General features: G+C 35.9%; 4 protein-coding genes across 13 annotated transcripts; 3 read left to right on the forward strand and 1 right to left on the reverse strand.

Moving 5' to 3' along the window:
- Positions 1-530: 530 nt before the first annotated feature.
- Positions 531-4,422, reverse strand: LOC111803071 (thioredoxin-like protein AAED1, chloroplastic). Of its 2 annotated transcripts, none has more exons than XM_023687334.2 (9): positions 4,138-4,422; positions 3,920-4,061; positions 3,792-3,837; positions 2,944-3,006; positions 2,675-2,711; positions 2,237-2,316; positions 2,056-2,147; positions 994-1,054; positions 531-809 (listed from the first exon to the last, which is right to left on the reverse strand). In XM_023687334.2, exons 1-9 carry the CDS (start codon positions 4,334-4,336, stop codon positions 750-752), a joined length of 780 nt encoding a protein of 259 aa, XP_023543102.2. In that variant the 5' UTR covers positions 4,337-4,422; the 3' UTR covers positions 531-749. The 2 variants fall into 2 exon arrangements, with proteins under 2 accessions (XP_023543102.2, XP_023543103.2); XM_023687335.2 differs by having other exon boundaries at positions 2,944-3,003; positions 4,138-4,420.
- A 1,381-nt stretch (positions 4,423-5,803) lies between these two features.
- On the forward strand, positions 5,804-7,906 carry LOC111804432 (adenylate kinase 1, chloroplastic). The gene is made up of 4 exons (XM_023689237.2): positions 5,804-6,187; positions 6,432-6,572; positions 6,992-7,264; positions 7,444-7,906. The coding sequence occupies exons 1-4, from the start codon at positions 5,867-5,869 to the stop codon at positions 7,585-7,587; spliced, it is 879 nt and encodes a 292-aa protein (XP_023545005.2). The 5' UTR covers positions 5,804-5,866; the 3' UTR covers positions 7,588-7,906.
- Positions 7,907-12,249: 4,343 nt separating this feature from the next.
- On the forward strand, positions 12,250-19,969 carry LOC111803549 (two-component response regulator-like APRR7). 7 transcript variants are annotated; one of them, XM_023688012.2, is made up of 9 exons: positions 12,250-12,401; positions 12,971-13,598; positions 15,141-15,302; positions 15,413-15,546; positions 15,830-15,994; positions 17,007-17,193; positions 17,292-17,718; positions 17,815-18,631; positions 19,482-19,969. In XM_023688012.2, the coding sequence occupies exons 2-9, from the start codon at positions 13,256-13,258 to the stop codon at positions 19,587-19,589; spliced, it is 2,343 nt and encodes a 780-aa protein (XP_023543780.2). In that variant the 5' UTR covers positions 12,250-12,401; positions 12,971-13,255; the 3' UTR covers positions 19,590-19,969. The 7 variants fall into 7 exon arrangements, with proteins under 7 accessions (XP_023543780.2, XP_086983863.1, XP_086983862.1 ...); XM_087127737.1 differs by having other exon boundaries at positions 12,263-12,783; XM_087127736.1 differs by having other exon boundaries at positions 12,263-12,517; positions 12,643-13,598.
- A 1,932-nt stretch (positions 19,970-21,901) lies between these two features.
- On the forward strand, positions 21,902-25,432 carry LOC111803550 (uncharacterized). Of its 3 annotated transcripts, none has more exons than XR_002816387.2 (6): positions 21,902-22,325; positions 23,261-23,341; positions 23,452-23,577; positions 23,725-23,785; positions 23,898-23,992; positions 24,132-25,432. XR_002816387.2 is itself a non-coding variant. In XM_023688013.2 (6 exons), the coding sequence occupies exons 1-5, from the start codon at positions 22,018-22,020 to the stop codon at positions 23,934-23,936; spliced, it is 615 nt and encodes a 204-aa protein (XP_023543781.2). In that variant the 5' UTR covers positions 21,902-22,017; the 3' UTR covers positions 23,937-23,975; positions 24,132-25,432. The 3 variants fall into 3 exon arrangements, 2 of the variants coding, with proteins under 2 accessions (XP_023543781.2, XP_023543782.2); XM_023688013.2 differs by having other exon boundaries at positions 23,898-23,975; XM_023688014.2 differs by having other exon boundaries at positions 23,898-23,957.
- Positions 25,433-27,209: the final 1,777 nt, after the last annotated feature.

Genomic DNA, 27,209 nt, shown 5'->3' on the forward strand with positions numbered 1-27,209 from the left:
GAAGTTAATTTTTATTGAAATTGGTAACTGTTTCCAACACGTAACTTCAAACCTCATACATGTATGCGACCAAACGTTAAACACGAAAATCATTGACCGGTCAAAAAAATCGTGTGGTATGTGTTTCTGTGCTAGTATCGAGCCTTATTTGTATTAGTATTATTGTAACTTGCGTAGATATAACAAATCATTCCATAATTTGTAATATTGATCGAATCTTGCTCAATAATATGCTTATAATATTAGTGTATGATTCGATAATTATTCAAACACTTTCCGCTCCAGTCTAAATGTAACAGTCAAACTCCACCGCTAACAGATATTGTTCGCTCTAATCCGTTACGTATGTATGACGTTAGCTTCACAATTTTGAAATGAGTATGCGAGTGAGAGGTTTCCACACTCTTATAAGTAATGCTTTGAGAGGTTTTGACACCCTTATAAGAAATGTTTCATTCTCCCATCCAACCAATGTGGTGGGATCTCACTGCAGACGCAAACACATTTTGAAATCGTGAGGCTAACCTTGATAACACTCAAATTACATAAATTTCATTCACGTGATTCTATACCTTTATCATCCAAATCTACAAAGGGAGATAATCCATACTGTCCCAACTTTTCAGAGTTTAGAAGTAACTGTTCCCTAAACAAAAACTATACTCTTTACTACCCTTCATATCACTACCTTATTGCAAGCCAGACTTAGATAGCAATGGATCAGTGCAGTGTGAGAATCCCTCTCGACTTCATGAGCAACAAGCCTTGAGAATTTCTTGGATATCTGGATCATCCCCAGCTTCTTTATCCTAAGGTTCAAAAAAATTAAAAGATGATAAAAAAGTTTGACAATTTGTAGCTTTACAGAAAAATTTGTAGATGTTGTTTTACCAGGAAAAGAAAACCATCGAGAATTATTGATCTGGACAATGGACATGCCTTGTGAATGTAAAAGAGATATCAAACAAGAACATGTATGGACAAGTGACATACCTTGTGAATGTAAGAGATGTTATTTTTACCGGGACCTGCAACTATGATGCCGCCTTGCTGCCTGAAAAATGGCACGAATATGCTTTCTTGTCAAGCACATTTGAGAGAGATAGAAAAAGAAATGAATGTGTAACCGTCCAAGCTAACTGCTAGCAGATATTGTCCTCTTTGAACTTTCCGTTTTAGGTTTTCTCTCAAGGTTTTAAAAACGTGTCTGCTAAAGAGAGGTTTTCACACCCTTATAAAGAATGTTTCGTTCTTCTCTCCAACTGATGTGGGATCTCATAATCCACTCCTCTTCGGAGCACGTCTTTGCTGGCACTCGTTCCCCTCTCCAACCGCTAGCAGATATTGTCCTCTTTGGACTTTCCCTTTCAGACATCCCCTCAAGGATTTAAAAACATGTCTATTAAGGAGAGGTTTCCACACCCTTATAAAGAATGTTTCGTTCTTCTCTCCAACCGATGTGGGATCTCACAATCCACTCCTCTTCGGAGTCCAGCGTCCTTGCCGGCACTGCTTCCCCTCTCCAACCGCCAACAGATATTGTCCTCTTTGGACTTTCCCTTTCGGGCTTCCCCTCAATATTTTTAAAACGCATCTGCTAGGGAGAGATTTCCACACCTTTACAAAAAATGTTTCATCCCCTCTCCAACCGATGTAGGATCTCATAATCCACCCCTTTCGAGGCCCAGCGTCCTCACTGGCACTATTTCCCCTCTCCAATCAACGTAGGATCTCACGTAATGAATCTGAAAATTGTTCGTTTATAAACCAATAGCCAAGTCCTCAGGATAATGAACAAAATTTCTTAGTCATGCCATGATGAGAAGACTAGCTAAATTGAACAGTAATGTATTCAACCTGAGCCATTTTATCCAATGAATTTCAGATGCAAGTTAGTTTATGTGATAACTGATAATGGGCAGTATATATCAAGATCAGGGGATCTTGCTGCTTGTTCATGTCAACTCAGGAAATTAGATCAGAACACTCATCCATGCTCTGAAATCTGAAACCAAAATGTTAGAGAGAGAGAGAATAATTGAGGTTTTTAGTTACCATCCCCCTCTAGACACAGTGTCCTTTTGAAAAGAAAGATTCCAATCCTGCCGATAGCCTTCCATGTACAGCTCAATAATCTTGAGACCCGCCTATAAATTCAGACAAGCAGCCATAGTAAGCACCTACAAGCTGATATTGCTGGTTATAACATTGCTATGATACTTAACTCCTAACATACTTTGGGAGTAAATGTGGTTGTAAACCCAGACACAAAATTTAGAGCCTCATATGATGAATGTGCAGGATCAGCATAGACTTCTGAAACAGAGAGTATGCTTCCATCAGTTCAAGTCAACAATCCAATTTTTACAGCCAGACCCTATCCAGATTAAGTTTGTTTCTTAAGAACTACTCTTTTTATCCATTTTCAGGTCCTCAGCGGAAATATTATAAGATGGTAAAGGGACAACAGTAAAACTTCTCTCAGATCAACATATGATTCAAAGGAATATTTATTGCATGTAAAATATTTAACCAGCAGTAGCCAAACTAGATAACTTATACTCATCCTGCAAATTTCTTCATCAACACCTGATCGATATCTATTATATATTGTACACATAAATAAGCCACAAAAAATCAGTGCCAAAATTCACCCATGGTGGCAGAAACTTACCTCCCTGAAATTTTGTTTGCTCATTGAATGCTTTTGCCTGTATCAAATTGCTAACAAGAAATAAGGATCAATGAAGTGAAAGATAGATTTTGATGTGAGAAATAATGATGCAGTGATAATCTATTCGTGGTCCATAACCATACAGTCCAACTCAAAGGCAATAATGGAAAGCTTAACAAATAATGTGTGTCATGATCCAAAAACACATGCTTAATAAACCCCTCAAATGTAGCATTTTGCTAGAACTCCATTGAGGATTAATTTCATACCTGATCAATGCTACCGGGTCCAATCAGCACAAGAGCCACACCGGATGCATCCAATAAGTCCTGCTACCATATCATGAAATGTATGACTTAATTCTTGAGAAGTTTCTTAATTTACGGTACAAAAGCCATTTAGATGATTACCCTACTGCTAGCATATATTGTCCTCTTTAGGCTTTTCCTTTCGGACTTCCTCTCAAGGTTTTAAAACGCGTATATTAGGGAGAGATTTCTACACCCTTATAAGGAATGTTTCGTTCTCCTCTCCAATCGATGTGGGATTTCACAATCCACCCCCCTTCGGGGCTCAGCGTCCTTGCTGGTACACCGCCCTGTGTCCACTCCCTTCGGGGTTCAATGTCCTCGCTGGCACACCGCCCGGTGTCTAGCTTTGATACCATTTGTAATAGTCCAAGCTCACCGCAAGAAGATATTGTCCTCTTTGGACTTTCCCTTTTGGGCTCCCTTTCAAAGTTTTAAAACACATCGGCTAAGGAGAGGTTTCCACCCTCTTATCAGGAATGTTTCGTTCCCCTCTCCAATCGATGTGGGATTTGGATATGTGAAGTTTTGAAATATTGACAATATAGTTCGAAACCAATCGATTGATTCCCCTTGGGGAAATCATCAATATATATGCATCTATCCAAATTAATGGTGAGATACTAGTCCTAATATCGCCATGAATTAACAGTATAAATGGAGCAAGCTAAAATTATACTAATATGAGCAAGCTAAACATCTAGCTATGCTCATATTGGCAAGGAAACATTATCCATCTAAGCAATTCTTTTATGGATTCCACAGGTTCTTTACCATAAATTCGCCATTGGACCCAAGATATTAGTTACCTTCTTAGAAGCAAGATAATCAGCACGTTTTCGGCAAAAGACACACCTGCGGAAACGCATATTTACTTACAAAGCGAAGAATACGAATTGAAAACCCGTTGTCAATTAGATAGAATTCAAACAAGTACCCAAAATGACGCGCAAATGCGACCACGGCTTTCCTGTCTTTCCAGAGATCGGAAATCGGAATTCCATTTCCGTTCAAGTCAAACACCTTAACCGAATCCAGTAAATCCGCAATGTTCCCAGACTCCACATACGATCCAATTCCTGTAAACCACATTTCACCAACCACAGCCCGCAATAACAAGGGAAAAACCGTAAATCACAGAGCGATTTGACTTACCGGGAGAATCAGATACTGCCGACACGACGATGCCAGCTCGCTTAAGTGAGAGTTTAACAGTATTGTTGCAGTGCGAGAAACTGGAATTAAAGAGAAGGTTTCGATGAGAAGAATTATAGAAAACACGAGGCGATTGGCTGGATTTCCTTTCTGGTGCCGCAGAACTGTAAGTCGGTGAAGCCGATAGAGTCGCCGCCATGTGTTCCACCGAAATCAGCGGCCGGGGGAAAGCCGTCGATGTAGTAGCCTGTTGAAATTTTGGAACAGAGGCTAAACGTGGCGGGTAGATGAACAAGGATTTAATTTTCCGTGGCGATTATTTTAAACCAAATATTAAGCGGACCAACCATCTAACGCCACATCATCACCTTCTTTTCTACACTATCACTCTTGGTCTTGGCAGGCTGAAGAATAATTGGTGCCTTAAAATGGCAATTTACCATAATTTTGCGGGGAAAAAAAATATATATATATTTATTTATTTATTTATTATTTTTTTTAATTATTTTGTTGACTAAATTAATCCAAATATTCCCAAGTAGTCCTTTGTATCCATTTAAAATATCTATATACATATACATTATATATATATATATATATATATATATATATAATATTATATTATTAAAAAATTCAAAAATAACTTTTTTATTTGTATCATATTATTACAAAATATCCATAAAATTTTAAAAATAATATTTAACATCATTTATCGTTCTAACAAAAAATAATAATAATAATAAATAAATAATAATAATAAATAATAAAATAAAATTCAAACCATCCAAATTCAATCTAATGTGTTCTTTTTTTTTTTGTTGAATGAAATTTTTTTGAAACTTAACGCAATATCTATCAAAATAGAATAAAAATAATACAAAAAGAATACAGATTTAAGAATAAAAAATAGAATTGAGATAGAAGGTTCAATCTTCATTGATATTCACAACCTTTAAATAATATTTACAAATAAGAAAAATATAAACTAACTAAATCTTCATAATAAAATAAAATATACTACTATTCAAATCTAATTATTACGAATATCATATATTTTATAACTAATTCAAAATATAAATAAGTTGCACTAAATTCTGACATAAAAATGTATCGATTTGTGGGTTGACATTTTTAGTTTGGTTAACTCGACCAACCCATAAAATTATATTACAATTCAATCAAATCCAACCCTATTTAACTTTTAAGAATATCGTGAATATTAAGAATATTTGACGTTTGTAATTGATATTAATAATGTGTTGCAATTCATAGAGGTTCGATATTTAAATTTTATGAGATTTTATTTATTAATGTGAGCGGATAAATTTGATTTTTTAAAAATAATAAATAGTTGGATTGGGTGGAAAAGATTTTACTTTAATTTATATTATATATATATATTTTAACAATTTAGTATTTGTATTTTAAATCTTACAAGGATTAATGTTAATATTTAATAATTTTTTAATAGATTAAATGAGTTTTATTATTCATGTAAATCAATAATTTGATTAAGAACTAAAATGTGTTTAGGGGTGAAATGTTGGTTAATTTATAAAATAATGGCCTATTTTTTTGAAATAATTATTATAATGTCAATTATCGAACGCGCGCGCGTGGATCGCTAGAAATTGGCAATCGTAACTGACGAAGCCCTAGTTAAAAGGCACATTGTTACATCGTCTGCAATCCTCTTGGACGATCGACGACTTCCGGCAGAACAGTCCCCATGGCGGCCTTGATCCGCTACTCGAAATCCTCTGCGGTTTCGTCTCTTTCATCCTTCTCTCTCGTCAGGAGATGCTTTTCTTCAGCCGTTGCGTCTGAGCTCAGCTCTCCTACTACTACCCCTTTGCCTTCCGGTCTTAACTGCCATCTTCCCCGCAAGGATCCTAAAGATCGGAACGTTCAATGGGTATTTCTTGGATGCCCTGGTGTCGGCAAGGGGACCTATGCTAGTCGTCTTTGTAACCTTCTCGGTATCCCTCACATCGCCACCGGCGATCTCGTCCGCGAAGAGCTTGCCTCTTCCAGTCCACTTTCTCGCCAGGTATTTCCTCATTTCATCATTTTCTGTCACTTGAAATGTAATGTTTCTGGATCGTTTTTTAGCTCCCGGTTTGAATTGAGTTTGATATTGAAACTTAGTATCTTGAAGGATTGGTAATAGATCGGATTTGGCTATTAAGTCAATCAGTGCGTGCATTTTGTCAAATTGTTGATTTATATTAAGTCAATCATCGCGTTCATTTTCCGTTCTTATTTATGTCTCATCCTGATCTCGCTTGTTGCAGCTGTCAGATATTGTTAACCAGGGCAAATTAGTATCGGACGAGATCATAATCAACTTGTTGTCCAAGAGACTTGAAGCTGGTGAGGCGAAAGGTGAATCTGGATTTATCCTCGATGGTTTCCCTCGGACAATTAATCAAGCAGTGAGTATTCCGTGGTATAGATGAAGCGTGTTAAGCATAAGCTTTCAATTTTTGCTTGTTTTTCTTCCCTCCCCACTTACATAATCGGCTGATTAATTGGCATGTACTCCTTACTAAGATGGTTGTTCACCATTTTGGATCAAAGAATATTTTTTATCAATAACGATTCAGCAAAAGACTGGAGTTTAATGTAACTCTAGCTAATATTGAACAGCAGTTCCGACAGTCCATCTTTTGAAACCGAAGGCCATTTCATAGTCATATCCACTCTTAGATTAGCAACAGTTTAATAGTCATGAACCAACCCCTATATGAAAAGATTAATAAATCATTATAATTCAGTTTTTTTAATGCGTATGTCTTTATACCAATTGATCTTTACAGGCTCATAGATTCTGGTTTATTTGGTTGCATTTTAGGAAATTTTGGAAAAGGTGATTGATATAGACTTGGTGGTTAATCTAAAGCTTCGAGAGGACGTGCTACTTGAGAAATGCCTTGGGAGAAGAATCTGTGGTCAGTGTGGAAAAAACTTCAATCTTGCCTCTATTAATGTGAGGGGCGAAAATGGCCAGCCTGGTATGAGCATGGCTCCACTGCTTCCCCCGTCACATTGTATGTCTAAACTAATTACTCGAGCAGATGATACGGAAGCAGTTGTAAAAGAACGTCTTCGAGTTTATAATGAAAAGGTATCTTGCTATTTTCTTGCATTGGATATCAATAGAAGAAAATAAAAGGTTTTCAGTAGGCTTCCAGTAATACTTAGAACTTTTCTTTTTATGTGCTGCGATGTTCATCTTTTGATGGTATTCAAAGAAATTGATGGTTTCTTGTTTCCTTTTTTTTGCTTATTTGTGTATGGCATTAGAGTCAACCTGTTGAGGAGTTCTACCGCAGTAGAGGGAAATTGTTGGAATTCGACTTACCTGGTGGCATCCCAGAGTCTTGGCCAAAGCTACTCCAAGTTCTTAATCTGGATGATTTTGAGGAGAAACTATCTGCAGCAGCCTAAATTTCTGGGCCACAAATGGTTGGTTAGTTGATTATTTTCAGCATATACAACAGGCATAAACAATTTTGCAGAACAATAAAAAGAAAACTAAAAGTTAAACGAACATGAGGTTTAAATTTATTCTTCTAAATTGTTATGTTCTTTCTTCCCCCAATTCGGAAGGATGGAGAGGAAATACTTCATATTTTATTGTTTGGTTCAGTAGATTCGCTGCAAACAGGGATTTGTAACAGCGTTGGGTATAATATCTCTACAGAGGAATAATGATATTTAATTCTTGTAACCTACTGTTAATTATTGAAAAATTGTTCCTGTTGAAGATTTTTATGAAGTTCTGACCTTTGGTTGGAAAGAAACAACCGGACTTTCAACAACAAATGTCTCTCATGTGACAGATCTATGGAATCTATTTTTGTAAGTGATTCTTCCTGTTTATACCATAATAGTTTAAATGATCTTTTGATATATTGGTGGTCCTTTTTGTAACACTAGTTCCCCGAGGTATTTTCCCTTGTATATACACTGCATATCATCGTTGAAATATCTGTTTCTCAGTTTTAAAAGTGTTCTAGCAAGTTAGTCCTCTGTGGAAGTATATCTATATATGGGAGAGTTAGGTCTAGAATATTTGTAGGGATATGATTTTCTTGTATGTTTTTGTAAAAGACAGGGATGTAAAAAGTTATGTTAAAAGATACTAATTGATGATAATGATGGATTTTGATGATAATCTAGTTGGACTAGAGTAGACAATTGCAGTTGGCCTAGCTGGTTGGCTCTAGTATTTGCTGAATAGTAAGCTTTCGCAGCTGCAAATATTGGATATGGGGGAGTATGGAGTACAACACCAACTCTTGACTACGATAGTTTGCGTTCCACGTTACAATTGCACTTCTTCGGGACTCACGAAGTGATTGTAGGACACTTACTCTTGCTAGTCAACAACTCAAACTTGGATCTTTAGTACCACAAATGACCTATCTCGTTGCCTCTACCCATTCTTGGAAAATAGTTTTAGAAAATAGAGTTAGTCAAAGTTTTGGGAAAGCATTTTTTGAGCAGGAAGATGTTATATGCTAACAAGCAATAAGAGAGAGCAACATTTTTAACATATAACTTTGGTAGGAAGATTGAAAGCCTGGTTATATTTCCTATAGTCATTATGAAGCAAATTGCCTTTGGAATTTCCTATTGTCATTATGAAGCAAATTGCCTTTGCTGGTGTAAACATTGAAAGTGGTGATGAGTGATATGCGTACAAAATTTTAAGGAAAGTAAATAATTATGCTAGAATGTAAGGGCATACCATAAAAGTTTGGTAAAGAGTTAAGAAGAACATGAGAGTAAGGTAAAATGTTTGTAATGGACATGCGGACATGAATAGCATGCCTTGGAAAAATATGATTGTGACATCCTCATCCACTTGTTGACGTCCTTGACAACCAACTGTACTCGAACTCCACAATTTAAATAGTGGAAGACTTTAGGTTTTCAGTGTACTCTCAACTAATCCGTGCATTGCGGAGACCCTTCCTCTTTACAAGTAACTTTTGTAGATCTTTTCTTGGTTTGTCATTTTGTTGTGTCTCTTTGCTAATATCTTTTTTACTCTTTTTCGATGGTATTTTTTACTATGACAAGAGGCCGAAATGTCTCGTTGTGATTGATATGTACCGGGTCTAGATGATAGGGTTTCAAAGTACTTAAGTGAATCTTCATCTATGAAAGAAGTTAAACTCTATACGATGTTTAGCTTGCTTTTAAAACGACTTCAATTGAACCTCATATTTTTGCTCCAAGTGTTGGTCTTAACTTCTCCAGTTCTAACCTCAACTTGATAAGTATTTGGTTGCTCTTTGTGAACACTAAGGAACGCTGCCTCTAACTAGCTCACTTTTTCATACATTTGGATGTCTTCTTTAGATAGGCACGAGCTACTTTGGATGTTTCCACTCTTTAGTGAAGTTGTAAGCTTGAGGACTTTTTCTTATATAAGGGTGGTCAACACATGGCATGAACAAAGTGTATTCTGCACATGATCTTGTGCATTGAAGAACTCTTTTGACAATTAAAGTTGAACTAATCTAACATCCAGCACATTAACCCTATTCTTCTATCTCACATCTATCTTAGATACTCTTCAAGCATGCTATTGAAGTGTTTGGTCTTGTCACGTGGTGATAACTAGGAGAGATATTTAGATTTGAGCTTAACAGACCGAATAACATTGTCTAGGTCTCCGTGAATCGACCATCATGGTCATTAACAATGTTTTTTAGAACACCTCATAACTTAACAACATTGTTAAAGAACTAGGTTGTCATTGTGGTTGAACACCGTCTTTGGTGTCGGAATTGAGAATTTGTTGACCATGACGAGGTGGGTGATGAAGTTGACGGTGCACCCTCCCATGACCTTGTAGGCATGATCTAGAGTTCTAGAGTTCTCAAGTTTGGACGCATGGTACATACAAATGTTTGCCTTTAATGTTTCATAATGTTCTTATGAACTGTTCCATTCAAAGAGCCAACATGTACAAGACTCCATGTTCACTCTTATGACTAAGGGCATCAGGTTCTTGATTAGCTGAGACATATTATTGTCCTTTAGCTTACTTTGATGACAATTTTGGTTGGTTTAAAAGTGATTTTTCTTTTCTTATATATTATTATTATTATTATTATTATTATTACTCCTATGTAAAACTTTTTTTTATAATATTTTTAATTTTAAAATATGTCACTTCTACACATTCGTAACTAAATCATCGAGCAAACAATTAAATTAAGCTATTTCATAAATGTTAGTGATTTTATTGTATGATTTTGAAGTTTATTGACTAAATTAACCTATTGTTCAAAACTTGGGGATAAGAAAAATGTACCTAAACTTATTTGATATTTAATGCATATTAAAATTGTGGCTGCCTTATTTATTAATTATGTAACTAATTCTATGATATAAATTGTAAAGGAACAAAATTTGATATTTCCATAGCCATATAATGACATTTTTAACATATTTAAAGTCGAATTTAATTGGATTATATATTTTATTTGTGGAACTCAAAACAAAAATAAAACCATCACCTCTCTCACCTATCTAAATATAGATCGACCATGAAAAGTTTATACAGTAAAAAAGTAAATAAAAAAAAATGTGGATGAATATATATTTGAATATTTGACTTTATTAACTATATTTTTGCCTAAATATATAATTTATAACATTAAAACATTTTAGTTTAATATGTTTTATATATTTCATTTGCGCATGAGATTGATGCACTTACCTATTGGAGGGTTAGACTAATTTATAATATTATGTAGAAAGAAATAAAATATCTGGAGAATGATTGATGGTGTTGATCCAACGTGGCACTTATCTATTGGAGGGTTCAAACTAATTTATAAGGGTTTAGACTAATTTATAATATTTTGTAGAAAGAAATAGAATATCGGGTCGAAATTTTGAATTACTCTTTGTCTCAAAATGAATATCAATATTCTACTATGGTCCATAGTATATCACAACCTTTCCAGCTACTATTGCCCATGAACTATTTTGTGATATTTTTACCTAATCACGTGCCATTATAAATTACGGACCAATGAAGTGAGACTTTTGATTGCTTTGTACCTTACGGGTACTAGCGAAATTTAACCCCATCAACCTTTTTCAACCACTTTTTTAATTAAAATGTTTTAGTTCATTATAAATTATTTATGTAAATTTTTAATAAAAATGAGTGCGAATTTTAATATTTTAATATTGAGTTTTATGGTCGTGTTAATTAGGGGTTATTATTAAATATGTAACATTTTTTTTCTAATACATATGGTAATACATTTATAATTTCATCGTTAGTGGAGATTTGGTTAGATTGAAACTAACTTTATAAACCAAAATGAAATATAATATTCAAATAATATTAAATGAAATATTATTACAGCTCATATATCTCATTCCATTACAGTTCACAATTTAAAATTATTAAAATTTAGAAACTTAAAATTAATTCCTAATGTTATAATTTGTTTCTTAATTTTATGTTAAGATAATAAAAATTACCAAGTATGCCCTTTTGTTAATAATTGTCATAATTTATCAATAAAATATTACGCGTAGTTAGATAATTAAAAAGCACATATTTAGATACATAGATATGGTTAAATTATTTATCTTAGTGGATTATATTTATACATTGAGGATAAATAAGTAATTTCGAAATATTAAAAATTATAAAATAATAATAAAAGTACAAATGATCTAAAATATTAACCGAGCAAATATTTTATTTAGGTTTATTTCTTTAGTGAAACAAAATATGACGTGTCTGTCCATCTTCTTTTTTTTTAATCATTATCTATCGGACTTGACGGAAAGTCAGCCAAATACCCTCGACGTCCGTCAAAGCCACGTTATCTTTCCGTCAATCGTCTCTGAATTAACGCCACGTGTCCCGACTAAATCTCCCGGATCCATACAATCTCTCCAGCTCCTGGCTTTAGATTTCGTTCCGCTTCTAAAACTAGTGGTCCCAAGTTTTTCTGCCACGTTGGAAATATCTTCGTCCTACGTGGCACACTTGGACCATCCCACAGCTTCAATTTGTCCACGTCATCCCCGCGTACCCTCTGCAATATCTTCTTCCATTTTTTTTTTTTTTTTTTAAATTTTCTCTTCCAATTAGTTCTGAAGTGGAAAAACTGAAAATTCGGCCATTTCCCCTTTTCTTCAACCTTCGGCCTCCTTTTTCCGACGCTGGTCAAGCAACTTCGTCACTGCTACTGTGCTCGCAAATAAGAGAGGAGGTGAAATTTTCAGCGATTTCTGGATTTCCGATCAAGTTAAGCTCTGAGATTTTGCATTTATTGTGACTTTTTTTTTTCCACCTTCAACCTCCAGATCGATCCATATCATGAGATTGGTGAAGTTCTCATGTTCATCATGTTTCTGTTTCTAATATTTTTGCTGTTTTAATTCCTAGCTAGTCGTGTTTTGGTGATTCATACCTATTGTTATATTTGCTTTTTCTTTCATTCTTTTTTTCAGTAATAATCAATAAAGACTCTGCATCAAGGTTGAATATGAGAAGTCTCTGTTTCATAGATTAGTTCGTTGATCATCTAGGTTATCTGTAGATCGTTTTTTGTGGAAGGTCGGTCTCTTGCTGTTAATATCAGCAGATTCACGGTTTGCTTCAGTTAGGGTTTGATAATTTTTCTTTAATCTGCCGGGTTCAGTTACGTTGTTCACTTTCTCGCTGCTGCTGGGAATAGGATTAATTGCTTAACGTCTGCGAACATTTGTTTTTGCAGTGCTTTTATTCTTGTTTTTCTAGTATAATGGTTAGTCTTTTAAGGTGCAGTAGTTTTTCCAGGGAGCAAGCAACCATTGGATTTCGAGGCTCCTTGTGGGGTTTAGAATACGCAAGGAATCTGTCTCCATTCCCCCACAATAGTTTGTGTGGACTTTTTGTTTCACTTCCACAGCACCTCTGGTCGTTTCCACTTGTCCAAGTTGAAGGGTGCCTTTGGGTTCTTGAACGCCGCTTGGAGTTATGTGCCATTGTTCTGCTGATTGGAGAGGGATTTTAGATACTGGGAAATTACACCTTCACGTACTCAATCTTTCTGATTCTGATTGACGACAAGCTTCAATCCTGATGAATGCTCATGCTAGCAGGCAGAATGGGTTAAGAGAAACAAGTCACCACGCACGGGATGGTAATGGAATCATGAACAGTGGTGTATCTGGCAGGGAACAGAGCCCGGTTGAGGAAAACGAGTTGAAGGTCAATGGATTAAGTAGAAATACAGAAGATGGACGAAAATCCACCGTTCAAGCCCAGGACATTCTGCAAATACATCAGCAGCAGCATCCTCAAGGGTCTATGGTCTGCTGGGAGAGATTTCTTCATCTTAGGTCCCTCAAGGTTTTGCTTGTAGAAAATGATGATTCCACCCGGCACCTAGTCACTGCACTGCTTCGTAATTGCAGTTATGAAGGTCGGTAAATTGGTCTTCCTGGCACCATTTTCTGTTCGCATATAACCGGTTATTGTTTATATATTATATGTTTTGATTTCAACAGTTTATTGCCTGAAGTTTCATTTAACATCTCAACTTTTCTGATAACGTATAATTACCGTAGTTAGGAAGTTCTAATTTCATTACTCGAACAACTGTTGTTGAAGTCGCTGGACAAACTTTAGTTAGCAGTACAAACACAAAGGGAGGGGAAAGAACTTGGGAGGTAAAACCTAAAAGAACTACTCCGATAGACTTTTTAATATGTAAGCCTATATAAATTTTTAGTACTTTCAACTATGGAGAACAGAAGAGATAACAATACTGAAAGAATCCCAGTTGATACTACTCACCAGACTGGCAGTTTCCCTTTTGCGGCTTCCATTATCTTAACAATTTCATTAATGATATGAAACTACAAAAGGGGAGGCCCCATGTGTTCCATTTTCAAAAGAAAATCTTTAATATCTGCTTCCATCCTTAGCTCCATGCTCGAGTATTCTTGGTGAGGTCTTTCTAGAGCCCAGAGTTCCTCTTGAGCTCCTTCTAGAGCCTGGAGTTTTTCGATTTCCTTTTTGCACACATCCCCCTCCTAGGTCAAATGCAGCTTGGCAATTCTGTTTGTGTACTACTTTTCTTGCAAATAGCAAGGCACTTTAAATCTTCCGCTTCTCTTCTAGCATCAACATCTCGTTCTTGAAACATGTTGGCTTCCTCAAGTTTTATTCTCGAGTATAAAAATATTGTCCAATTCATCAAGAACAGGGCCCCTATGGGAAACTATCTGCGATTCTTGCTCCATTACATGTTTTTCATTCCGTTTTGTAGTGTATTTCAAGCTAGGAAGAGCACCGGCTGCTGTGAATCATATACTTGCATGTCATTGGATACAAATCCTTTTATGAATTACTAATTTCATTCGCTTACTAATGATTTTTTTTTAAAAAAAAAAATCTTTTTGTCGCTGGAAGTAATTCCTTTCCCTGATGAATCTTCATTTGATTTTGATATAACTCCATATTTAGTAGCGCACCATTTGATTCCCTGTTCCCTGCATCCATTTTTGTACTAGAAATCTTACAGCAGTAAGGGAAGTTGGCGTGTCCAATGTCTTGTTTGTAATGGATATCGTTATTGATGCTTTAGGTTGCCTTGGGGGGATGGGAGTGTTCTTATGTTGGTTCCTGTTCTTACGCGGGCACATGCATATTTGAAAGAGAAGCATAACTTTTATATTGTTCATTTTTTCTGGTCAGCACATATGGAAAACATACAGGAATGAACTTGAGGCATCCTTCATTTATGAGCTATTCTGTTCCTCTAATGTATCTTGGGATCGGACAAATAGTTATCTGGATCCTATATCTATGTTTGAGCTTTAAATATCATTTCATCAATGAGTGCATAATTAAAAAACAACTTTCCTGCCCATGATCTTACTTTCAGTCGGGTTTATGTTTTCTTTTGCCCTCTGCTGCTTTAAAATCCTTTCTTATATGTCTTGTATGTCGGCATTGTTAGTTATTGCGGCTGCAAATGGACTACATGCATGGAAGATGCTTGAAGATCTGACAAATCAGATAGATCTTGTCCTAACAGAGGTGGTCATGCCTTGCTTATCTGGCATTGGTCTTCTATGCAAGATTATGAGCCATAAAACGAGGAAGAATATACCTGTAATCAGTAAGTTTTTTGAAGTGTCTAGTTTATCAAGCGTATAGATTTTAAGTAGGGTTATCTTTCTATGCAAGCTAATCTATTGATTTTTTTATTCTGATGCTATAATTATGCAGTGATGTCTTCTCATGATTCAATGGGTTTAGTCTTCAAATGTTTGTCAAAGGGTGCTGTTGATTTTTTAGTGAAGCCCATTCGGAAGAATGAGCTTAAAAACCTTTGGCAACATGTTTGGAGAAGATGCCATAGCGTGAGTACTTTCACCTTCATGTGTCCCTTGATTGCATTATATTGATGGGCTGACTTATGACTTGTTATAGATGAATAAATATGAAAAGTGAAGTACTTTCTGGTGTCCTTTTAGCTAATTTTCTATAATTAGTGTCACTCTCCTTTCTGAGATCTGCCTAAATTTATGCTGGGTGAATTCTCATGGACTTCTTGCTCACATTTATTTTCTATGTGGATGGGGTATTGAGCAATTGATATTTTCCCACTAATTATGTCATATTGATATCTACTTTTTTTCTTAGTCTAGCGGTAGTGGAAGTGAGAGTGGCACACAGACCCAAAAATCTGTGAAGTCAAAAGGCGTTGAAAAAACAGACAACAACACTGGGAGCAATGATGAAGAAGAAGACAATGAGAGCATTGGTTTCAATATTGATGATGGAAGTGACGATGGTAGTGGCACACAGGTATTACATGTTCTCGTTAAGAGACTAACAAGATCTAGGATTGTTTTATATGTACATTAAAGAGGGTAGAACATATCTCGTCAATATTGCATACAGTGAATTGATAGAAACTTTGGTTTGCTAGGAATTGATAATGCTGAATATCTTTCCAAAATCATGTTTATCGCTGGTAGGGAAACATGGGAAGCTCTATTTTTTCTCTCCCCCCACCCCATTCTCTCGATGAGCATTGTTGTGAGAGAAATCTCTTTTTGTTTTCTTCTCTTATTTTTCAGTTGGCCCTATGTTGCTGACTTGGCATGTTGTCAAGTTATCGATAATCAACATTATTCTAGGATATATAGTTTTTGAATAGACTTAAAAGACATATGTGAAATGAGTATTAGAGTGAACAAGTTCACTATATGAAAAGACTAATATATTTAGTTCAACTCTAGTACAATAGCATTTGTTCTGATAAAACGAAGTAGCTACTGGAATCTTTTACTGGCTAAAGTAACCTGGTGATTGAACCAGGGACCTTTGCCTTACTACGGGGTAAGAACTACTTCCTTTTTTCTTGTCTATTATCTGTATTGGGATCAATATCCTTTCCAGCTCGTAATTTAACCCATAAGGTATCGTGTATTTCAAAATTATAAGATTGGTTTATAAGATGTGACGGGATTTCAATATTGGAATTGTTAGGATTGTATAATTGTTTCTTATCAATGATGGTTGCTGTCCTCAATTCTGAAGGTTTTCCAAATCAACAGTAACTTTTTTTTTTTTTTTTTTTTTTTTTCATTGAGAAAAAAAAAAAGGAAAAGTTAAAGGGCATACAAAAAACAGTCCAAACTAAAGGAGTCAAACAACATGCTACTTAAAATGGAGCTCCAAATGGGTAAAGTTCTTGGATGCTCGAAGCAGTAGACCTAGCCAGCAATCAAATTCCCACCCAAGATCTTTCCAAATTCCGAAAAATCTTAGTTTCCCCTAGCCAACAGTAACTAGTACTACTCTCTTTCTGCAGAGTTCTTGGACCAAGCAAGCTATAGAAGTTGAAAGCCCTCGACCAGTATCTGCATCAGCATGGAATAAAAAACGTGAACGTCCTGATAGTACTTGTGCTCAAGTTGTCCACTCAAATGCCGATGCATTTGCTAATAATGTGCCAATTGTTTTGACAGCAGGGTGCCAGGGGCAGAAAAAGCAACTTGGTATGCCTTTGAATATCTGACTGTCTGAGAACTATACAAACTGTTAATCATACGTCTAATATATTTTTGTATTTTTTGGAACTGTTACCTTGGTAAAGTTGAATTAGGCGTGCACGGCGATTTAGATTTACAACTTGAACTCTCTACGGAACACCCAACCAAGCTAATTAACAGAAAACAGAACATTATGCTTGAGATCGGGTCCAGTGGATTCAATGAGCAGTTCAACAAAGCAGATCTTGACCTCAACTCTGATAGCCCATGCAGCAAACTTAAGTGCGAGGAAACAACTGTTACTGGTCTTGCTACTAATCTTACTGATTCTAAGATGGATGTCACTGTGTTTGAGGTGCCGAGCAACCATCCCAAGACTACAGACATTAAGAATAAAAGTGTTAAAGATTCAGAAGATTTTCCATCTCTTGAGCTTGGATTAAAAAGGCTTAGAGGAGTTCAAGCGACAGGGAAAGCTGTCCAAGATGAGCGGAATGTTTTGAGACGCTCAGATTCTTCAGCATTTTCTAGGTATGTGAGAAAATGGTCCATCCTTCCTAATATTGTTTCAAAATGATTAGGCAATTCCTATCTGACCAATAAGGTTCACTATCCATATAATCACAGGTACAATGCTGGCTCGAATTCTAACAAGACTCCAACTGGGAATGCCGGAAGTAGCTCTCCACCTGTCAATGGCAGAGAAGTTACAAATCAAGAGAACATGCAAGATATTCGTTCTCATTCAAGTGGTAACCCTCCCAATCAATGTTCAAATGGAGATAGCAATAATATCGACATGGGGTCCACTACCAATAATGCATTTTCCAAGTCCATAGTTACTAATAACAAGTCAGCAATGACATCAACTGTCAACTGTTTGCACCCATCGGCAGCTTTCCAATCTGTTAAGAATGACAGTCTGTCCGTTCCTCAGAAAGCTGATAACGTCATTAATGTTACAACTACAGCAATGCAAGCTCAGTCTAATTTTGTGCACAGGGAATCTCAGATGCAGCAACCTTGTCACCCGTATGATCCCACTCATCAGTTTGTCCACAATGTGCAACGAGTGTCATCTGACCATAATGATTATTCATTAAAGAAAACATCTGCAGCTATCACGCATTGTGGGTCAACCAATGTGTTAAATGGCCATGTAGAAGGTAATGCGGCAAATTATAGTGTGAACGGTAGCGCCTCGGGCAGTAACCATGGAAGCAATGGCCAAAATGGGAGCTGCAATGCAGTAAATGCTGGAGGGCTGAATATGGAAAGTGATAATGGAATAGGTCAGAAAAGCCGAAGTGGAGATGCCAGTGGAAGTGGAAGTGGGAGTGGAAGTGGAAGCGGAAACAAAGTGGACCTCAGCAAAGTTTCTCAAAGGGAAGCTGCCCTGACTAAGTTTCGCCAGAAAAGGAAGGAAAGATGCTTCCGTAAAAAGGTAATGTTAGTTGATCCTTCTTTTAGTCCAATGTCTTATGTCTATTTTGTGATCCCTCGTCTTGTCCTTTTGTTGTGCTGAAATTGTACACGTAAAGCATGATGATCCATATTTGTGGGGTCTTTCTATATCCAATCTAAGCTCCTCCATCCCCTCCCCCCGTCAAATTTCTGTTGGTATCATATTTCACTGCTGAACATTAAACTCCAGCTTGTATCATATTTCTCCGAGAGGCTGCTTTTGGCGTAGCTACAGGTACTTTGAGGAGAGGAATTCTCTCTTACTTGCTGTGATGTCTTTACCAAGAGTCTGAGTCATTGAGAAGCACAGATATAGAAATGGAGCCATGAACGAATACTGCATGTATACGAACAGGGATAAATCTATATAATCCATATATGCTTATCTGCACATGCATTTCTGTACATTTCAACTTCACATCAGAAGTTTATTTCGATTTATCATATTTCATGTGATAGAAGTGATTAAATACTCTGTACTTTAAACGAAGTTGAAGAAACTAATTGCATATTTGCTAGATGGGGGATAAGACTTCCTTCAAGCACATTGCATCAGCTGTGCCTTCCTGTGGGGCCGGTTTATTTCATATTTGCTAGATAGACGTCCAGTAAATGGATTTCAATTGGAAAGAAATTCTTTTTTTGTTGGATTTCCTTGGGTTCCATTGTAGAGCCATGTGAGACTATCTCATAAGACTTTGTGCCGACTCAATTACTTGCACCTATTGTTGTGCCTTTCTTCTTATGTGTCTTACTGTTTAAATTACGAGAGTTCTTATGTCTTTCTGCTAAATTTATGCCTTATTAGTTGCCTATATATTCTTTAACAGGTCCGATACCAAAGCAGAAAGCGATTAGCAGAACAGAGACCTCGTGTCCGGGGACAGTTTGTGCGACAAAACACGAGCGACAACACAAGCAATGCAGGAGATGGCTAAAGCCATTGCATTGTTTTGGTAAAAAAGAAAAAAAAATGATCTGGTTTTCTTAATCAGATGTATCCATGTGCATGTGGGAAAATAGATAAGTTAGAGTGTACCATTTTAGACAGAAAATGATGTTTTTACTTAACAATTCTAAATTAGACCGACAAAGCTGAACTGGACTCTGTTGCCAGTGGCTACTGGACTTCTAATTCAAGGAGGCTTCTGCCTTTCTGCATCAGAGAACTCTTTTTTAGTTTGTGTTTGGACACATTGTGTGTATCATTCACAGTTGCATCTTCTGTCTTATTTCTATCCCTTCTGTACAAGTATGAACTCTCACAGTACTGCTCTTTGATAGATGGCTTACATGCAGTGGTTTGATTTTTTGAACATAGGGCAACTTTCATTTGTGTACTCTGGCATTGGCACAGCGAGTGCAAACGTTGAACGAACGACCAGCCTACTTGTGCAAGTATGCAATTGACGAACGTTAACAGCTGAACGTCGTATAATTTCTGCTCTCTACACAGGTCAATACTGCGCGAGTTATTTTGTATGTCAATTCTGGTTTCTTCTCTGTTCTTTTAGCGTGTATCTAATTTGTTTACTTCATACCAGTTCGTTGCGCATTCTTTTTTCCTTTTTTGAATTCCAATTTGGTAGTAGATAGCTTGAGGCTCCTATAGCACTGCTAACTTAAATAGATTCAGTTTTGTTTTGTTTAGATCAGAAAATCTGATAAACCAGGCCAAACTATTGATAAATGGTTGGGGCCCATTTTTAGGTACGAAGAAGGAAAAACTCAAATCAAAATCAACTTTATTTGATTCGATGTGACCAATATTGGTTTAGCCTTTGCAGACCCTTTAATGCTAAGGTGCATGTGCATCTCTCAGAATTACTTGCTTCAATTAAAGTCCAATATCCTGTATTTGCTTCAGTAGACTCAACAGGACTTCAGTGCTCATACTTATTGCGACAAATCCAAGAGATGCCTCAGTTGAGACATGGAATCCTGCATGAAGAGAGAGCTCTGAGTCTTTTAAAATGCATATATATAGGTCATAGCATATTTGAAATTTCGAATTGATAGAAGCGCTTACCAAAGAAATCCTAAAACAACGCCAATAGAAGACCGGTGGGAGATTGAAAATATGGAGGAACGTGGGATGCTTTACTCCTAACCCCACAAGGTTCTGAGGTTCTTTATTCGCCACTTTGCATTCGAGATGGGCATGACCTTGATGTTGTTCGTCCTTGTACTCTCCCTCTTTAATCAGTTTGTAAAAAGGCAGTTTGGCTGACTAGAAAGTAAACCCTCTTTAATCAGTTTGTAAAAAGGCAGTTTGGCTGACTAGAAAGTAAACCCTCCCAAATTCCCTTTAGTGGATGTTTATAATATAGACAAGAATTGAGTGATTTATAGCTACCTCAGAGTGGCTGTTTCTAGAAGTATGATTGTTGGTCGAAATACTATTGTGTTCGAGTCCTACATTGAGTAGCTAAGAGGAAGATCATTGGTCTATAAATAAGGAACACTATGTCGATTGATATGAGATTTTTTGAAAAAACTAAAAAGCAAAACTATGAGAACTTAGGTTCAATTGTGGAGATCTATAATTCCTATCAAGTTGTATTAGAACCATACCCTTATCTTAATTTAGTCATGTTAATAGAATCTTCGAATATATAATTATAACATGACTTAGGTATAGCGTAAATATAGTGAAGATTGGTCAAAGTTAGCACGGGGTAGAATCGAAAGTATATGAATATGTGTGGTACACTGTTTAAAGTTAAAAAATGAAGATCGGTCAAAATCTTCGAAGATATAATTATAACATGACTTAAGTATCAGCGTAAATATAGTGAAGATCGGTCAAAGTTAGTACGGGGTATAATTGAAAGTATATGGATATGTGTGGTACACTGTTTAAAGTTGAAAATTTTAAACCGTAGTTTCTAGTTTTCTGGTAATTAAATTTTAAACCGTAGTTTTTGGTTTTCTAGTGGGTCTAAATATAACAAAAACTAGCTACTTTAATTTAATTTTATTTAAGTTAATTTATTTTAACGAAAAGTATTTAGTTTAATCATTAAACTTTAAAATTTGTTATAAAAATTATTTAAAAAAAAAAAAATATCTATATATATATATATATATTTTTTTTTATACCTTTTTTACGTAATAAATAATGAATTGGTAAATAGAGTAGACCCAATGAAAACTAAGCACGTGTACATAAGAACCGGAGATATATTTTGACACGAATTTACATTATTGACCCTGCCCTTCTCATCCACGATGTGAAATATCTGACCAGACTGAAAAAACGAATAGAAACCTGTGCTCCCTCCTTCACGCGGCAATTCCCCTTGTTGCGTTCGTGGTTCGCAAGCAGCCTCCGATTAGGTTTCGGTTCTCAAATCTGCTCCTCTAATGGCGACGGTAGCATCTTCTGGAATCAATGACATTAGTAATAGCAAGAATCCGCTTGGAGAAAACCCTAGTCAAACCCTAGACCCGACGATTTCTTCCTCGGCTGAGCCTCCTGCCTCTGTTCCGCTGTCGTCAACTGATGGCGAGTCTTCCAAGGAAGGGGATGAATCTAAGGGCTCCGATAAGACGTCGGTTGAAGGTGATGGCGAACCTGTTTCTGATGTCCAGAGGAAAATGCGCCGTGCTGAGCGTTTTGGGATTTCGGTGCAATTGTCTGAAGAAGAAAAACGTAATTCTCGAGCAGAACGGTAAGTCTATTTATCAGTTTGCGGTTTCCGCCTCACGCCTGTGCTCGTCCTTGTGATGCTGCGTATTTGAATCCACTTATTTTGTGAGATCATGCCCTTCTTCATAGTTATTTTGCTATGATTTCTTTGAAACTATTTATTTTTCTCTCATTGTATAGACAAATGTAGGGATAAGGCACTGGTATAAATAGTACGTTACTTTATCATAAACTGCCTCAGTAGGGATTTTAACGAACTCAAAAGTTCAATTATCTCCCGGCACAGGTTAGACTGATGGTTTGCTCATGCACTTATGAGGTCGTTTGGAACTTGTAGATTATGATTTTCAGGAGTATACCAACACTGTATTGTTATATTAGTCCATTGTATCGGTTTTAATGCCCAATCTAATTGTTTATGTTCTGGTAATGGCTTGAAATTCCAATCGGAATGGTGTAAGTTTGAAATCCAAAATGATTACAGTGGCTTATTGATTGATGTGTGTCAAATATCATCGATTCAGTGTTACATCTGTGTAAAAAGAAAGAAGAAAGTTGCAGGCTTTTCTTTCTTCTATCCCTTCTCAAGTGAAATGTGGAGCCATTTGTTATGCCCTTTCAATCTGTCTCGGGGCTTCCCTAATTGCGCATCTCATGGCACAAAGCAGATGTGGTTTTGCACTTTCTTAATTATGAAAGCCTCATGGTCTTGTCTATAGTGTTCTGTGGCGAGTTTGGTTGGAAAGAGCTGCTAAAATCTTTGAAGATAAGTTGAAAAATGGAGACGTTGTGTGGGAATTAATTCATTTGTTGGGCTCATATCGGTGTTCTGTCTTCTCGGTTCAATAATTAAAATATTCACCGTTTCCTTTCTTTATCCAAGTTTTGTTCAGAGCTAAGTTTCTCTATTATTTTTCTGTAAAATATTTTAATGTTGATTTCTGGGGACGATTGCAGGTTTGGTATGGGCACCACAACTAATGGATTGGGAGCATCAAATAAGTCAGAGGAGGTGAAGAGAAAGGCTAGAGCTGAGAGGTAGTTTCCATTTCTTTATGGATTGATAGCTCATCCTGTCAAAGAAATTGTATTTATTGTCTTTCACTCAAACTTTCTTTCAAACTTTTGCCAATTTTTTGATTATTTAGATTTGGGCTTCCTGCATCTGTGGCCACTGATGATGAAGCAAAGAAGAAAGCTCGACTTGGTAGGTTTTCTTCAACATCAAAGCCAGACTCCCAGGAGGAAGAAAAGAGGAAAGCGAGGGCAATCAGGTAGTGGGCGTATTTTTCTGTTCCCCTGGTTGTAGCTAATATTTCCAGTTCCATTGTGTGTGGTTCGTGGAAATCTTATATGGAGTCTGCAAATATTAGAATGCATCTAACATATTGTTTGTTTTTCCCTTTATTTTCTGGGTGAAGGTTTTCTAATCCAACATCAAACTCCCTCACACAGGAGGATGGGAAGGGAAACATTGAGACGGTAATGTTATCCTTTTATGCTTATTTTGTTTTCTTGTAGTATTTAGGAAACAGAAGTGTACTTTTTTTCAGTGCTCTTGTTCCCATTAATGATTCCCATTGTCTGTAATCAGATTGCAGATATTGCAGGCAAGGCTGGAGGTGGTGCCTGAAAAGAACATTCCCTGTTGATGGCAAGATAGCTTTTGCTTGTAATTTTCTTCTGTTGGTTCGTGTTTCCTTTCTAAGTCTGATTGGCATTTGGCCTCCAGAACGTTACATCTTATCCAAATCTAGTGTTTCTTGTTATGCCTTTTCTTTTTATATCTCTGCTATTTAATCTGATGAATTATTTCTTTCTCTGGCAGGTCTAATAGCCTGGTTATAATTCCCCGTAATGGCTTCCATACCCATGTTCATTCCTTTATATTATTATCTAGTTCAAAAGTCTTCCATTCTGAGGGCAGAATCAATACTGCAAGGTGCTTTGCTCCATGTTTCGCTGAGACGAGGTTCCCTAGATTCAGTTGTGTCAGGTTATTAATTCTCTGGTTAGGTGTTATAGTAATAGAAAATACCTCCCCAGGTCAAGCCTATCTTACGGTTTGTTAAGAATATCAGAAATCTCTGAATTTTTTATCCCTCCAATGTTTTGGTTATCATCTTCAGTTTATATCTCCCTTGTGATGGCAAGTTGGATGTTCATGATACCATTTGAACGGCAGTGCTAGGCTTCCATGTGCACTGTTTCCATCTGATACTGACTGGTTGAAATTTACTAATTTTGTCGGATTCTCCTTCGGGATTAGAAAGCTAACAGTTTCTTGCTTTACTTTGAGTTTATATCATCAGGTTTTTAGTTTTATAGCGCTATAATTTAGTTTGGATTTTAGGTTGTTTCTTTTTAATGGTAGGTTTTTCTTTTTGCTGACTGTAATAATGTAAGATTAATGGCCAAGTCTCAATGGTAGGAAACTCGCACGTATCTTTTGACTTTTCTTTTTCAGAAGCAGATCAAGAGTCTGAGCGCAGCTAGTTATTATCCAATCATTTACGATTGAGGTTTGGTTTCTTTGTATGATGCCACCACATCTCATCTCATGGCATCAGTGATAATTACTCATCATGGAAATGACTTCTACACTTTTTAGATGCCTAGTTTTAGTATGACCTGAAGAATAGTTCAATTAGAATGGTCATATGCTGAATCTTATTTAGAAATGCCGTTCAAAATGTCATCATGAGATAACAGCTCCAACTTGTGTGAGAATAAACTGAAGATAAGTCTTGGGAGGGGAAGTAATTATCTATTCCCTTGGTAAGTTGTCGTGTGGGAGAAGCTGAATTCCCTCTTCTAACCTGGAAGTTTCTGATATTCTTGCCTGGTAATATAGGATGGACCGAGTCTTTGGAGGTATTTGTTGTGGCCCTCTTAGAAGTCTCTGCATGTATTGAGGCCTGTAGCTGAGAATGGATTGTGTACTCTAAAAATAGGTGTCTCTGTCAAGTTTCTGTTGTTTCTTTCTTCGTTTCCTTTTATCTTTATTTGCATAGCTAGTCAGCAGCTACGTGTATTTAGTTTCTTTTGGATTTTTGGTTGGATGTAATGGTATGGAATGGCCGCAACATTTATCGAGGGAATCAATCTTTTGATCAAAAGTTCTTTTTAGATAGATACATATTTTTTTCTCCTTGCTTGATTTGCCCGTGCAAGTTGTATTTTTGTCAATGGATCATCCTATTTACTGCATGCTTAGAAATCTCATCTTGTAGATGGTTATGTTCTTGGGCATGCTGCTCAAGCTTTGTGGAGGAGAACATCAACCTGGTATGTTTGTGTTTCTTAGCTTCTCTCTATCCGTTTGGTCCATTAATTTTCAAAATTATGCATTTAGTTCTCAAGCTTTTGAACTTTTTCAACTTCATAGATTTGCTAGACACAAAATCGATAATTTTGAGTTCCATTAGACATAAAATTCAAGATTTGATCTATTTTAATTTGTTAGTGATTTATTAGATACAAATTTGAACATGTAGATCGGTTAGATACAAAAAAAATGAAAGTTTAGGAACTATTACACACTCTCGGAAGTTCAATCACAAAATAAACACAAATCTTACTCATAGATCAATATCATATCAATATTTTCTTGCCTCTTTTTGTTGGTTATGAGTTTTGGTTGATATTAAGTTAGGATATGAAGTATGGTTCATGTCATTGTACTTTTTACTGTGATCCTAGCTTTTCAGAAGTTCTGAAATTTGATTGTTGTCATATTTAAAAGACAAGGTACCCATCTGCTATCATAGCAGGCACATTATCTTTGTAATCTTAATATATTGAATCATATTTTCTGTAATTTGAAGTTTGATCGAAGTTGAAGGATCAAAATAGAAAGCATCTTAATGTGTCGGGACTAACTCTATAGTTTTAAAATATTCATATTGTTATAAGTAACACCGCTTACAAAAGTATTAATCCCTTTACCACATTCTTTTTTTTTGTATGTAAATAAAATAGAATAATTTATGTTCTCTACTTTCATGTGATTTCTTCGGTTTTTTTTTTTTCTAAATTTTAAAATGTTATAAATGATGTTATACTTCAATGGTGGTTGTATACCACAACTTCAGCTAAATCATTTCCCATGCCCTCAAGTGACTTAGCAGCAAATGTGACCCACCATTTGATTTAAGGTAAATCGTGTACTACCAATAGTTATAGACTGTGAGCCGTTTGTTGTTACTCTCTTGCATGCATATATAAAACCTCTTTCAAAATCTCTCTTTCGAAAATAAAATCTCTCTCTGCCCTCGTCTTCTAAAATCTTCTTCTTAAATCGAGGCCAAAGGCTCGATCATACATCGCTTGGTCGTAGACGACGTAAGAACGAATTGACTTAGCTCACTTGTGGTTGGAAAGTGAGTGGTGCACACAAGTCCGCTGTCATCAAAACTGCGATTGTGACACGTGGTATCTAGCACAACATTTGACAACAAAATTTTGCTAGCAGTGTGTACTAAGTTTAATAAAATTATATAAAATTTTAATTATAAATATTTAATATAACCTATATTTCTATAATTAAATATATTGTATTTGGTAGAGTAAATAATATTAAATGAGATAAGTATATTATAAAATTTATATAAACTTCATTTGATTTGATTTTTCTTCATTTATAAATAATATGACTTAAATTTTAGAGTTTAGAGTATATTTAGCCATTATTCTCAAATGATTTAAATAAATTTATAAATAATTAGTACGATAATTCAATTGAAAAATTAATTATAAATGTCATATTTTAAAAATTAAATATAATAAGAGAACTTGAATTCTTCGTTGAAAAAGATTTTGTTAGCCAAAAATCTCTCAAACCTTTGTTTTTCTAAATATTTTTGGGTTTCGTTCTTTCTTCATATAGAGAGACACTGCGTTTCCA

The sequence above is a fragment of the Cucurbita pepo genome, chromosome 10 (genome assembly GCF_057944985.1).
Source record: "Cucurbita pepo subsp. pepo isolate OVF chromosome 10, ASM5794498v1, whole genome shotgun sequence".
Classification (NCBI taxonomy): Eukaryota; Viridiplantae; Streptophyta; class Magnoliopsida; order Cucurbitales; family Cucurbitaceae; genus Cucurbita; species Cucurbita pepo.

Excerpts from the sequence above, each read along its gene's own strand:
- LOC111803071 (XM_023687334.2), bottom strand. The coding sequence starts at position 4,336 with ATGGCGGCGACTCTATCGGCTTCACCGACTTACAGTTCTGCGGCACCA. Across the intron at positions 1,055-2,055 it reads ACTGTGTCTAGAGGGGGATG|GCAGCAAGGCGGCATCATAG; the intron begins GTAACTAAAAAC and ends GCCATTTTTCAG. Across the intron at positions 810-993 it reads ACATCTCTTACATTCACAAG|GATAAAGAAGCTGGGGATGA; the intron begins GTATGTCACTTG and ends TTTGAACCTTAG.
- LOC111804432 (XM_023689237.2), top strand. The coding sequence starts at position 5,867 with ATGGCGGCCTTGATCCGCTACTCGAAATCCTCTGCGGTTTCGTCTCTT. Across the intron at positions 6,573-6,991 it reads CTCGGACAATTAATCAAGCA|GAAATTTTGGAAAAGGTGAT; the intron begins GTGAGTATTCCG and ends GTTGCATTTTAG. Across the intron at positions 7,265-7,443 it reads TTCGAGTTTATAATGAAAAG|AGTCAACCTGTTGAGGAGTT; the intron begins GTATCTTGCTAT and ends GTATGGCATTAG.
- LOC111803549 (XM_023688012.2), top strand. The coding sequence starts at position 13,256 with ATGAATGCTCATGCTAGCAGGCAGAATGGGTTAAGAGAAACAAGTCAC. Across the intron at positions 13,599-15,140 it reads TCGTAATTGCAGTTATGAAG|TTATTGCGGCTGCAAATGGA; the intron begins GTCGGTAAATTG and ends CGGCATTGTTAG. Across the intron at positions 15,303-15,412 it reads GAAGAATATACCTGTAATCA|TGATGTCTTCTCATGATTCA; the intron begins GTAAGTTTTTTG and ends ATAATTATGCAG.
- LOC111803550 (XM_023688013.2), top strand. The coding sequence starts at position 22,018 with ATGGCGACGGTAGCATCTTCTGGAATCAATGACATTAGTAATAGCAAG. Across the intron at positions 23,578-23,724 it reads AGGAAAGCGAGGGCAATCAG|GTTTTCTAATCCAACATCAA; the intron begins GTAGTGGGCGTA and ends TTCTGGGTGAAG. Across the intron at positions 23,786-23,897 it reads GGAAGGGAAACATTGAGACG|ATTGCAGATATTGCAGGCAA; the intron begins GTAATGTTATCC and ends GTCTGTAATCAG.